The sequence below is a fragment of the Trichomonas vaginalis genome, chromosome IV (genome assembly GCF_026262505.1).
Source record: "Trichomonas vaginalis G3 chromosome IV, whole genome shotgun sequence".
In the NCBI taxonomy this organism is placed as follows: domain Eukaryota; phylum Parabasalia; order Trichomonadida; family Trichomonadidae; genus Trichomonas; species Trichomonas vaginalis.
Genome location: NC_067206.1, coordinates 8,425,047 through 8,438,261, shown reverse-complemented (window position 1 = coordinate 8,438,261; position 13,215 = coordinate 8,425,047). Strand labels below are relative to the sequence as shown.

The 13,215-nt window shown below is 30.2% G+C and overlaps 1 protein-coding gene across 1 annotated transcript, besides 14 other annotated features; it reads right to left on the bottom strand.

Annotated features, from left to right (window-relative positions):
• Window positions 1-420: 420 nt before the first annotated feature.
• Window positions 421-458: a mobile genetic element.
• Window positions 421-458: a terminal%2Cinverted (terminal inverted repeat of Banshee-A3 transposon ID:TVAGG3_0052290).
• A 601-nt stretch (window positions 459-1,059) lies between these two features.
• Window positions 1,060-2,118: a mobile genetic element.
• Window positions 2,119-2,800: 682 nt separating this feature from the next.
• Window positions 2,801-2,837: a mobile genetic element.
• Window positions 2,801-2,837: a terminal%2Cinverted (terminal inverted repeat of Banshee-A3 transposon ID:TVAGG3_0052270).
• A 685-nt stretch (window positions 2,838-3,522) lies between these two features.
• Window positions 3,523-3,556: a terminal%2Cinverted (terminal inverted repeat of MuDR-4N1_TV transposon ID:TVAGG3_0052260).
• Window positions 3,523-4,418: a mobile genetic element.
• A 3,245-nt stretch (window positions 4,419-7,663) lies between these two features.
• TVAGG3_0052250 (uncharacterized protein) lies at window positions 7,664-8,002 on the bottom strand (the record flags this gene model as incomplete). The annotated part of the gene is made up of 1 exon (XM_051221078.1): window positions 7,664-8,002. The coding sequence occupies one exon, from the start codon at window positions 8,000-8,002 to the stop codon at window positions 7,664-7,666; it is 339 nt and encodes a 112-aa protein (XP_051106064.1).
• A 1,200-nt stretch (window positions 8,003-9,202) lies between these two features.
• Window positions 9,203-9,240: a mobile genetic element.
• Window positions 9,203-9,240: a terminal%2Cinverted (terminal inverted repeat of Banshee-A3 transposon ID:TVAGG3_0052240).
• Window positions 9,241-9,841: 601 nt separating this feature from the next.
• Window positions 9,842-10,900: a mobile genetic element.
• A 683-nt stretch (window positions 10,901-11,583) lies between these two features.
• Window positions 11,584-11,620: a mobile genetic element.
• Window positions 11,584-11,620: a terminal%2Cinverted (terminal inverted repeat of Banshee-A3 transposon ID:TVAGG3_0052220).
• Window positions 11,621-12,305: 685 nt separating this feature from the next.
• Window positions 12,306-12,339: a terminal%2Cinverted (terminal inverted repeat of MuDR-4N1_TV transposon ID:TVAGG3_0052210).
• Window positions 12,306-13,200: a mobile genetic element.
• Between the last annotated feature and the right edge of the window lie 15 nt (window positions 13,201-13,215).

The window sequence follows — 13,215 nt, the reverse complement described above, 5'->3', positions numbered from 1 at the left end:
TCACATATTTTTATGTGGTAAGACGAAATGATGGAAGTGAGGCATATCTCAATATTTTCACCAGATCTTCAGGCATTTAGCATGGATATATAATTGTTATCATGATTTGTATTTAGTAATATTATTTAATCCAACTTATCAAAGCTAAACAAGATAAGAAATGCGTTTTAATTTTTTTTTCAAACAAAATTGAACAAAAAATACACTTAGAAGATATATTTCTTTAAGTTATTTATAGTAATGGAAATAATATGGTATATCTATCATTAACATATAAGCAGATCATACCTCTCTTGTGCCATGCAATTATGAATTAAGAATTTTGTAAATTCAACTGTATATAATAATCTTTTAATTGAAAAACATCATCAGACCAAGAGATGTTAATCATGTGCATCTAATATAATTGTTTTTGTCTAGTGTTGAAAACAGAAATTCATCAAAAGTGACACCTCAGAAAAGCTATAATATTGAATTTTTGGAACTTTTGATAGAGCACGTTTTTAAATATTAATTAAAGTAAATGTATATTTCGTAAAGATTCTTTTTAATAAAAAATAAAATTTTGAAGAAGAACACAAAATCTTCTGAAAAATAATATCACATAAACTCATATTATTTTCTAATATATAACTATTTTATATAAAAATCAAATTCAATGATCTTAAAAGCGAAGGATAAACCTCAAAATTTACGAATATAATGAGTGGGAATATAATGCTTATCTATCATAAAACCATATGAAATATCAATTTTTGCTTTACGCCTAATTTTTGACGACAATTAGCAAAAAATGTTAAATGTTAACACTCAGTCCATTTGAATATGAAAAATAAAATTGACTTTGATTAAATGTTTTTATTTATCATGCAATTCTTCTTGCGACCAAAGATTTGAATAAAATTTCAAAAAATAAGATAGCTTAAAAATAATATACGGTAGTGTTTACTAATAGATGAATAGTATATAAATTCTATTAAAATGGATTTGATCCAAAAAGATATATAAAATTTGATCATAAATAAAATTGTTTAGAAGTCATTTAAAATGATGTAATTATTCAAATTTTGCTAAAACCCATTCCTCTTTGATATATAACTCCCATTTTTGCATTTCTGGCTCGTACCAAAATTTTGAAACTTCGAATAATTCGTTAGGAGTGTAATTACTATTCGTTTTTGGATTAATATCGAGAGATAAATGTGGTGTATTGTTGTATTTTTCAATGAACTGCTGAACTGAGTCCTTGATTTGTTGAATATCATCCAACTCGTCTGGCAAAAACTTTTCTAAGCTTGGCCACAGGCGCTCCACCTTGCCGTTCTGTCTTGGCATATACGGCAAGGTGTGCTTCCAAACTATTCCGTTTTCCTGCATAACCTGGCCGAATTCACCGCGGTTTTCACCGCCGTTATCGGTCCAGATGCAGTAAGGGATAAACTCCTCTAAAAGTTTTCTTAAAATATTCGCTGTTGAGTTGGAAGACTTGTTTTTCAATAATTTAGTTTTGAGAACTTTACGTGTCATATCATTCAATATGGCAAAGAATGGAAAAGAAACATTACCGTGAAGGTAATGAATATCGCAGTGCCATATCAAATTCTTTGATATGGCACGATATTTGGTAGGTGGATCTGCTGGTTTGTAATCTCTTTTTGAAGATAAACCTGATTCCATCATAAATTTTTCCACTTGATGAGGCTTTATTTTTTGTAAATTGTCAAAAATTTGATCTTTTGTCAAATCTTCTATATTTTCAAATTCTTTTGCAATTTCTTCTTTTTCTTTCTCACAATCGGGATTTTGAACAATATTTTGAAACCTTTTAATCAATAAATAAGTTTTTGAAATTCCTCCTTTATATTGTGAAACACAAGAATTAATTAATTGTTTTTGTTCAAATGTTGGTGGATTTGGTTTTCTGCCGCGACTAACTTTTGGTAATTCGATTTCTTGAAGTTGAAATGCTCTTCTTATTGTATTTTCGGCAACATTCAATTTAATTTTACCATTTTCCAATTCAACTTCCTTTCCCACACTTTTGTAATATTCACCTTCTTCTATTCTTCTTTTAGCTTCAAATAGCCATTCTCTGTTTATAGATTTGGCAGTAGTCATAAAAGTGGTCCTTCTTTTGTGATAAGATTCAAATTTGAATGTGGATGATAAATAAAAATCAAAAATAATTGTTATAATTTAAATGAAGAAGTAATTTAAAACGATTTTATTTATGATCAAATTTTATATTTTTTTTGGATCAAATCCATTTTAATAGAATTTATATACTATTCATCTATTAGTAAACACTACCGTATATTATTTTTTAAGCTATCTTATTTTTTGAACTTTTATTCAAATCTTTGGTCGCAAGAAGAATTGCATGATAAATAAAAACATTTAATCAAAGTCAATTTTATTTTTCATATTCAAATGGACTGAGTGTTAACATTTAACATTTTTTGCTAATTGTCGTCAAAAATTAGGCGTAAAGCAAAAATTGATATTTCATATGGTTTTATGATAGATAAGCATTATATTCCCACTCATTATATTCGTAAATTTTGAGGTTTATCCTTCGCTTTTAAGATCATTGAATTTGATTTTTATATAAAATAGTTATATATTAGAAAATAATATGAGTTTATGTGATATTATTTTTCAGAAGATTTCATTCTATATGCCTATGAAAAGTACTCTCAAAACTAACTTTTTCCTAATTATAATTAAATCTAGAATATTGTATTATGCTTAGTGTTATTTCATTTTTCTCATTCAATTTAGAATTTACAAATGTCAAAAATTGAGAGCTGTCACTTTTGATGAATTTCTGTTTATTACATAGCATTAATAAAAAAATCATTTGTTCTGATTAATATTTATCCAATAATAATATATATTCATTTTTGAATTTAATTAGCTTTTTTAAAGCTTAATATTTAATAATATTATTATTCAACATTCTTAATAAAATAAGATATATGCTTTATGTCTAATATATGTTTTGTAGAAATTTCGAGGAAATATCAAGGTTTCAACATCACTTCACTTCCACCATTTCGTCTTACGAAAGTTTAATTGTATGATTAAATACTTGGGCCATTCTAATATTTCATCTTTTTGAAATCGATTTTGCTCAATAGGATATGTATTAAAATATTTTTCCAATGCATCCAATAAATTATCCGTGCCATTTATTGATATATCAAGAAAGTCGTTTTGTTTTGTTTCTATCGGGGTAATACGATGTGAAAAGTGACAAAAATATACTATGATTTATATTTCATTGTATAATAAAGTCGAGAAGGGAGTCCTAACCTTAAGAAAGGGCTCTCTTCTCGACTTTCTGCTGCAATCTCACTCGAATTGCGCGTATATACTGCTTCTTTCATTAGAAGTAGTATATACGCGCAACAATATGCCATGGCAAGTGCACTTGTCGCCACTTTTAATGTTTCTCAAATGCAATGCGGGAAGGAGTGGCAATATAGTACTTGGGTAGTTGTGGAGTTATGTGTTAGGAGAGGGAACAGGACAAATTTGCCACACGGCACTTTTTTTTAAAAAAAATTAATGGAGCGGAGCGATACTCTGCTGCAGGAGCCCCAAGGCTCCCAATCATTACGAAAGGGAGCCTCAGGGCTCCTGAGAATCCATCAGCAGAGGCCTTTTCATTTGGCCTCTGCTGATCAAAGATTCGGCGAAGCCATTCTTCGTCTCAGGAGCCCCAAGGCTCCCAATCATTACGAAAGGGAGCCTCAGGGCTCCTGAGAATCCATCAGCAGAGGCCTTTTCATTTGGCCTCTGCTGATCAAAGATTCGGCGAAGCCATTCTTCGTCTCAGGAGCCCCAAGGCTCCCAATCATTACGAAAGGGAGCCTCAGGGCTCCTGAGAATCCATCAGTAGAGGCCTTTTCATTTGGCCTCTGCTGATCAAAGATTCGGCGAAGCCATTCTTCGTCTCAGGAGCCCCAAGGCTCCCAATCATTACGAAAGGGAGCCTCAGGGCTCCTGAGAAACCTCTTTGAGAAGGTTTTCTTTAAGAAAACCTTCTCAAAGATGATTGTCAGCATTCACTCAAAATCTACCAAGAGTTTCAAAGTTTCAAATCTATCTGAAATGAAGCTTTGAATCTCTTGTATATCTAATTGTAGAGGTACCTTTTCAAAATGTCTTCTATTGATTAAATTTAATCAGTAAAAGTCATTTTGAAAAGGTACATCTCTATAATTGCTATTGAGCATTCACTCTTGGAACCTTGGAGCTCTTGTGTAGTGCATGAAAACTCCAAGATTCTAGAATAAAACATATATCATAGACATAATTTCTTCAAATATAATTTAAGGTTATTTTTTAAAAAATTAGAACAGCGTAATTTAAGGTTATTGAAAAGTGACACTTGACAAATTTATCCCGCACTCTTCAAAAATAAGGAAATTTTGATAAATATCCTCATCGCTATTATCATAAAAGATTCAATATCCCTTTCGATATTTAATGACAAATTTGAAAAGGTGTTTGAAATTCTTTCGGATTTTGTTGAATTTAACCCAAAATTTATTATTAATTGTTTACAAGAAATTTTATTTAACTCTTCTTGTAAAGAAAACTTTGCCAATATTTTGAATGCATTTGAAAATTCCGAGCTTAGAATATATTTGGATGAATGCGAAGATGAAATCGATCCTGAAATTTTTGACTCTCTCAAAAATATGTATTCAATTTTAAATGAATCTAATTCTCATCAATAATAACATATGAATAAAAAATAAATGGATTTAATTTTTTTTATCAGTTTCAATAGATTACAGTTATTTTTATTTTCTACAATATCTCATTACCAAATCGTTTTAACTCTTTGTATATCAAAGAATAATAATAAGTGACCTGTAATAACCATACTCATAATGGATTAGACCTCAAATTATTTAAAATGTCAATTCAATATTATTAAATTACAATTTCTTTTATTCTAATAGATTTTAACTAGCCAATCATGATTACAAATATTGTAGCCTTCATTAACTCATAATATCGAAGAATATAACTTATATTCATGGACAATTTGTGATTAATTTCCAATAATATATAAAACCGACTCAAATTAATCATGTTGGCATTAGCGCGCATCGATGCTCAATCTACCTGTAGTATTATAAGCTTATATTCCTATTTTTCAGCATTAAAATTGTGAATTACGTAATTTTGTCATAGTTTTACGTAATTTTAATTTTTTTTGATAAGAAAAAAATGACTTTAAGAAAAAACGAGATCACTCATAATCTTTTTCTCAGAAAACTGCAGAGTATACAACAAATGTACTCAAACGTGCATTAAGCACAATACCTGGTCCCCATTTCGCTCTATGGACCGATAATGGTACAAAAAATAAAGAAAAATTGCAAAAACGTTCCCACTTTTTGAGAGGGATGTTTTGCAAAATAATTTTATGGACATCTCTGGAAAGTTTCATTTCAGTTTGATAATATATCCAACACCTATATAGAAGAGCCTTGCTGATTTGACCTGAAAGAGCGAAAGTTAGTTTTTTGATTTGAAAACCCTGCAATTTAATATTGTTAAGGACTCAATGTAGAAATATGATATAATATCATGTAGAGATCAATCATCTTCCAAAAATCTTCTATGTATGAAAGAAAAAAATTTGCAAAACGTACCTCTCAAGAAGTGGGAACGTTTTGCACACTCTCGAAAATAAAACACAATTTCATTAATTATTATGCGAAAGGGGAATTGAACATATTTTTATTCAACCAGATAATCCTCAGGCCAACAGATTTCGCAAAGAGAATTTCCCCAAACAGTAAGATTTTTCAAAAAAAAGAAATATAATGCGAAGAATTAAGATTAATCACCGAAAAAACAACTGATTTTACTTACTTTAATGATTTTGAAGATATGCAAATTATCAGGAAGAAAGCTCAATATAACAAATAAAATAATATTCTAATTTGCAAGAATGGGTTTAATGACTACGCACAAATACATAGCCTCATACATATCAACAAAGGTCTTGGGTCTCCGAGGTTCTCAATTTCATCAGAAACCGCTATATGATAACCAAGCTTACTCAGATCTACACATAAATACATAGCCTCATACATATCAACAAAGGTCTCTCTACTCTTAAGTTCCAATTCCCAAAATTTTATTTTTATATTTATTGGCAAAAGGTAAAAGTTCCAAATTATCGTATCGTTAATTTTTAATTTGCTTTCAAATTATATTTTTTGTACTTACGTTCAATTTTTATTTTTAATAAATTATTTATATTAAAATTTCGAAATATTCATAAATACATTCAATTCATATAATAATAGTCAATATCATCGTTTTGAGAAGATCAGATCCTACACAAAAACCATGGAGAGGATTGTATTTTCAATGTATGCCTCTGGTCGAGCACTAAAAGCAAAAGCTAGACAGTTTTTAACCTGTATAATAAAAATGTATCATATATCTTTTTGGAAAATAAAAACAAATTTTTATTTATTCAATATTATATAAAAAGGTGTTGATATTGCAGGTTTTTCAGTATGTTTTCCATCCCAATAAAACTCAATATTAATCGATATATCTGAAAAATACGAGGTGTCAAAGTGGTGAATTTCACCTCACTTCGTTTTGCTCCATTAAATTGACTCAATTTCATCCCTTTGCTGAGAATTTTTGTATTTGGAGGATAATAATCTAAATAATTCGAAATATTTGTTACAATAACTATCAGTGCTTGATTTAATGTTTGAATTTGATTGCTTCAAATTGCGCAATTTTAAGTAATTCGGCGTCAGATGTTAATTTTTTGCAAGAAGAATTAAATATATATGTGGGATTTGGTATTGCGTTTGATGTTTTGTTTGTTAATTCGTTGGATAAGGCTTTATCTGGGTTCCACGGATGAATACCATACTGATGCATTGACTTAATCACAAGCATCAATTAAAATTCTTACAATTTTTAACCTTGGTTTTGGGGTATTTGATAAATTATCTTGCTCATATGTGTAAAGCGGAACATATTTTAACCTGTTATTCTTTGATCTCAAAGATGCTGCACATCCTACATCAAATAACTGGAGAACTACTGTGCAGTAAGCTGGAAATGTCAAGAGTTCAATTCTGAAGAGACTCAAAAGTTTGCAAGTAAAATAACTTACTCGGCTGATATGATTATCACCGAATACGATATTATGCTGAGCTGCTGTGATAGCATCAAGACTTGAGCGATATCTCTGGATTTCGATAATAAAAGTTAAATTAAAGATATCCCATATCTTCTTTGTCATCCATCCATAAGATTGTCCTGTAAGGAATGCTCTCACGGAGCGGAGTTCCTGTGAACAATTTTATATTCCTGGAACAATAATAAATGGTTTCATCCGGTATCCTTCAGAATTATATGGGAAGATACTAGTAACAAGCACAAATTCATGCTCTTCTTTGGTTAAAGGAGGGTTGCTTTCAGTGCAGATAACTTTGTAACGCTTTGATGAAGCAGAGATGTTTCATAAATACTCCACTTATTCCATGGATCAATTCCTGCCGTATACTGAAATTAATGTAAGAAGTTAGCAACTGTTGCTGTGTTACAGTACTTTGCTCGTTTTTCCTCATTTTCTTTTGAGCTTTTGATCTCAATGTTGAGATCAGAGCAAACTCTGTTTAACCATGATCTTGAGGGGAGATATACTTCTAGCGAAGTAAACAATTCTTTTTCCTCTTGTTGGAAATTCGTCTGGATGAACAAGGCCAGCTAGATATAAAGCTCTGCTGTATCTATACTCCAGTAATTCGTAGGCAATCTGATAAGCTTCGATTACCTTTTCACATGCAAGACCTTTTGCTCTTTGATTGATTTCACCATAAAAATCAAGTAATTCGACCTCTGAAAGATACGATGGTTCTCCACCATTACATGTGGTTGTCCATACATTTTCCGCAATTGTATGTCGCAACTCTGCAGTTATTGAATCATCGCGTTCCATGTGAAATTCATCTTTGTTATCAGTGTAGCACTTTTTGTTTAGTCTTCTTTTGAAGATTTTACGTTGAATACGAGACAAAACTGCTTTTTCTCAATGAAGTTTACATTTGGCTTTAATGTAATTAAGACTTTTCATGTCACTTTTTGTAAAGTTCATTTTCGGTACGGAACAAATGCATATATTAATGCATTAATTCTAAATGTAATAAATTTTGTATCTTTGAAAATTTCAAAGTTAAAAAAAATTGGACTAATATTATTCGTCTTCAAATGTACTATGCAAATTAAAGTTTTTGGGCTATGGATTCTGTGGGATAAGATTATTGAAATTTTGGATGTTCCTCGAATTGGCCAGAGATTCGAGTGTCAATGCCTTGTTCCATAACATAGTAATTGTGTTTGTGACTGAGCATATTTTTTTCTAAAATATAGAGATTAAAATTGTAAAAATCTTCATTTAAGGAGTTCCTGTTAAATGATTGTGACTTGATTATATTTGTGTCGTTTTTGGTAGTCTCTTTATTCGATTTTGATGAATTTATGTTCGAAATTCGGTATTTAACTAATAAGATTCAGAGTAAAACACTGGAAATCGGATATTCTCTATGCCAATGAACTGGACAATCTGTGTGTTTGGGAGGTGAAATTCCAAATTTTTTTGAAATCCCGAAAATGAAGATCAACCCTTTATTTTTGATTAAGATATTTTACAATTTCAGATTTTTTTGAATACTTTTGATTCGGTTTTGTTAAAAGCATATCAGCTAACTTGTTTTAAAAATCACATATTTTTATGTGGTAAGACGAAATGATGGAAGTGAGGCATATCTCAATATTTTCACCAGATCTTCAGGCATTTAGCATGGATATATAATTGTTATCATGATTTGTATTTAGTAATATTATTTAATCCAACTTATCAAAGCTAAACAAGATAAGAAATGCGTTTTAATTTTTTTTTCAAACAAAATTGAACAAAAAATACACTTAGAAGATATATTTCTTTAAGTTATTTATAGTAATGGAAATAATATGGTATATCTATCATTAACATATAAGCAGATCATACCTCTCTTGTGCCATGCAATTATGAATTAAGAATTTTGTAAATTCAACTGTATATAATAATCTTTTAATTGAAAAACATCATCAGACCAAGAGATGTTAATCATGTGCATCTAATATAATTGTTTTTGTCTAGTGTTGAAAACAGAAATTCATCAAAAGTGACACCTCAGAAAAGCTATAATATTGAATTTTTGGAACTTTTGATAGAGCACGTTTTTAAATATTAATTAAAGTAAATGTATATTTCGTAAAGATTCTTTTTAATAAAAAATAAAATTTTGAAGAAGAACACAAAATCTTCTGAAAAATAATATCACATAAACTCATATTATTTTCTAATATATAACTATTTTATATAAAAATCAAATTCAATGATCTTAAAAGCGAAGGATAAACCTCAAAATTTACGAATATAATGAGTGGGAATATAATGCTTATCTATCATAAAACCATATGAAATATCAATTTTTGCTTTACGCCTAATTTTTGACGACAATTAGCAAAAAATGTTAAATGTTAACACTCAGTCCATTTGAATATGAAAAATAAAATTGACTTTGATTAAATGTTTTTATTTATCATGCAATTCTTCTTGCGACCAAAGATTTGAATAAAATTTCAAAAAATAAGATAGCTTAAAAATAATATACGGTAGTGTTTACTAATAGATGAATAGTATATAAATTCTATTAAAATGGATTTGATCCAAAAAGATATATAAAATTTGATCATAAATAAAATTGTTTAGAAGTCATTTAAAATGATGTAATTATTCAAATTTTGCTAAAACCCATTCCTCTTTGATATATAACTCCCATTTTTGCATTTCTGGCTCGTACCAAAATTTTGAAACTTCGAATAATTCGTTAGGAGTGTAATTACTATTCGTTTTTGGATTAATATCGAGAGATAAATGTGGTGTATTGTTGTATTTTTCAATGAACTGCTGAACTGAGTCCTTGATTTGTTGAATATCATCCAACTCGTCTGGCAAAAACTTTTCTAAGCTTGGCCACAGGCGCTCCACCTTGCCGTTCTGTCTTGGCATATACGGCAAGGTGTGCTTCCAAACTATTCCGTTTTCCTGCATAACCTGGCCGAATTCACCGCGGTTTTCACCGCCGTTATCGGTCCAGATGCAGTAAGGGATAAACTCCTCTAAAAGTTTTCTTAAAATATTCGCTGTTGAGTTGGAAGACTTGTTTTTCAATAATTTAGTTTTGAGAACTTTACGTGTCATATCATTCAATATGGCAAAGAATGGAAAAGAAACATTACCGTGAAGGTAATGAATATCGCAGTGCCATATCAAATTCTTTGATATGGCACGATATTTGGTAGGTGGATCTGCTGGTTTGTAATCTCTTTTTGAAGATAAACCTGATTCCATCATAAATTTTTCCACTTGATGAGGCTTTATTTTTTGTAAATTGTCAAAAATTTGATCTTTTGTCAAATCTTCTATATTTTCAAATTCTTTTGCAATTTCTTCTTTTTCTTTCTCACAATCGGGATTTTGAACAATATTTTGAAACCTTTTAATCAATAAATAAGTTTTTGAAATTCCTCCTTTATATTGTGAAACACAAGAATTAATTAATTGTTTTTGTTCAAATGTTGGTGGATTTGGTTTTCTGCCGCGACTAACTTTTGGTAATTCGATTTCTTGAAGTTGAAATGCTCTTCTTATTGTATTTTCGGCAACATTCAATTTAATTTTACCATTTTCCAATTCAACTTCCTTTCCCACACTTTTGTAATATTCACCTTCTTCTATTCTTCTTTTAGCTTCAAATAGCCATTCTCTGTTTATAGATTTGGCAGTAGTCATAAAAGTGGTCCTTCTTTTGTGATAAGATTCAAATTTGAATGTGGATGATAAATAAAAATCAAAAATAATTGTTATAATTTAAATGAAGAAGTAATTTAAAACGATTTTATTTATGATCAAATTTTATATATTTTTTTGGATCAAATCCATTTTAATAGAATTTATATACTATTCATCTATTAGTAAACACTACCGTATATTATTTTTTAAGCTATCTTATTTTTTGAACTTTTATTCAAATCTTTGGTCGCAAGAAGAATTGCATGATAAATAAAAACATTTAATCAAAGTCAATTTTATTTTTCATATTCAAATGGACTGAGTGTTAACATTTAACATTTTTTGCTAATTGTCGTCAAAAATTAGGCGTAAAGCAAAAATTGATATTTCATATGGTTTTATGATAGATAAGCATTATATTCCCACTCATTATATTCGTAAATTTTGAGGTTTATCCTTCGCTTTTAAGATCATTGAATTTGATTTTTATATAAAATAGTTATATATTAGAAAATAATATGAGTTTATGTGATATTATTTTTCAGAAGATTTCATTCTATATGCCTATGAAAAGTACTCTCAAAACTAACTTTTTCCTAATTATAATTAAATCTAGAATATTGTATTATGCTTAGTGTTATTTCATTTTTCTCATTCAATTTAGAATTTACAAATGTCAAAAATTGAGAGCTGTCACTTTTGATGAATTTCTGTTTATTACATAGCATTAATAAAAAAATCATTTGTTCTGATTAATATTTATCCAATAATAATATATATTCATTTTTGAATTTAATTAGCTTTTTTAAAGCTTAATATTTAATAATATTATTATTCAACATTCTTAATAAAATAAGATATATGCTTTATGTCTAATATATGTTTTGTAGAAATTTCGAGGAAATATCAAGGTTTCAACATCACTTCACTTCCACCATTTCGTCTTACGAAAGTTTAATTGTATGATTAAATACTTGGGCCATTCTAATATTTCATCTTTTTGAAATCGATTTTGCTCAATAGGATATGTATTAAAATATTTTTCCAATGCATCCAATAAATTATCCGTGCCATTTATTGATATATCAAGAAAGTCGTTTTGTTTTGTTTCTATCGGGGTAATACGATGTGAAAAGTGACAAAAATATACTATGATTTATATTTCATTGTATAATAAAGTCGAGAAGGGAGTCCTAACCTTAAGAAAGGGCTCTCTTCTCGACTTTCTGCTGCAATCTCACTCGAATTGCGCGTATATACTGCTTCTTTCATTAGAAGTAGTATATACGCGCAACAATATGCCATGGCAAGTGCACTTGTCGCCACTTTTAATGTTTCTCAAATGCAATGCGGGAAGGAGTGGCAATATAGTACTTGGGTAGTTGTGGAGTTATGTGTTAGGAGAGGGAACAGGACAAATTTGCCACACGGCACTTTTTTTTAAAAAAAATTAATGGAGCGGAGCGATACTCTGCTGCAGGAGCCCCAAGGCTCCCAATCATTACGAAAGGGAGCCTCAGGGCTCCTGAGAATCCATCAGCAGAGGCCTTTTCATTTGGCCTCTGCTGATCAAAGATTCGGCGAAGCCATTCTTCGTCTCAGGAGCCCCAAGGCTCCCAATCATTACGAAAGGGAGCCTCAGGGCTCCTGAGAATCCATCAGAGAGGCCTTTTCATTTGGCCTCTGCTGATCAAAGATTCGGCGAAGCCATTCTTCGTCTCAGGAGCCCCAAGGCTCCCAATCATTACGAAAGGGAGCCTCAGGGCTCCTGAGAATCCATCAGTAGAGGCCTTTTCATTTGGCCTCTGCTGATCAAAGATTCGGCGAAGCCATTCTTCGTCTCAGGAGCCCCAAGGCTCCCAATCATTACGAAAGGGAGCCTCAGGGCTCCTGAGAAACCTCTTTGAGAAGGTTTTCTTTAAGAAAACCTTCTCAAAGATGATTGTCAGCATTCACTCAAAATCTACCAAGAGTTTCAAAGTTTCAAATCTATCTGAAATGAAGCTTTGAATCTCTTGTATATCTAATTGTAGAGGTACCTTTTCAAAATGTCTTCTATTGATTAAATTTAATCAGTAAAAGTCATTTTGAAAAGGTACATCTCTATAATTGCTATTGAGCATTCACTCTTGGAACCTTGGAGCTCTTGTGTAGTGCATGAAAACTCCAAGATTCTAGAATAAAACATATATCATAGACATAATTTCTTCAAATATAATTTAAGGTTATTTTTTAAAAAATTAGAACAGCGTAATTTAAGGTTATTGAAAAGTGACACTTGACAAATTTATCCCGCACTCTTCAAAAATAAGGAA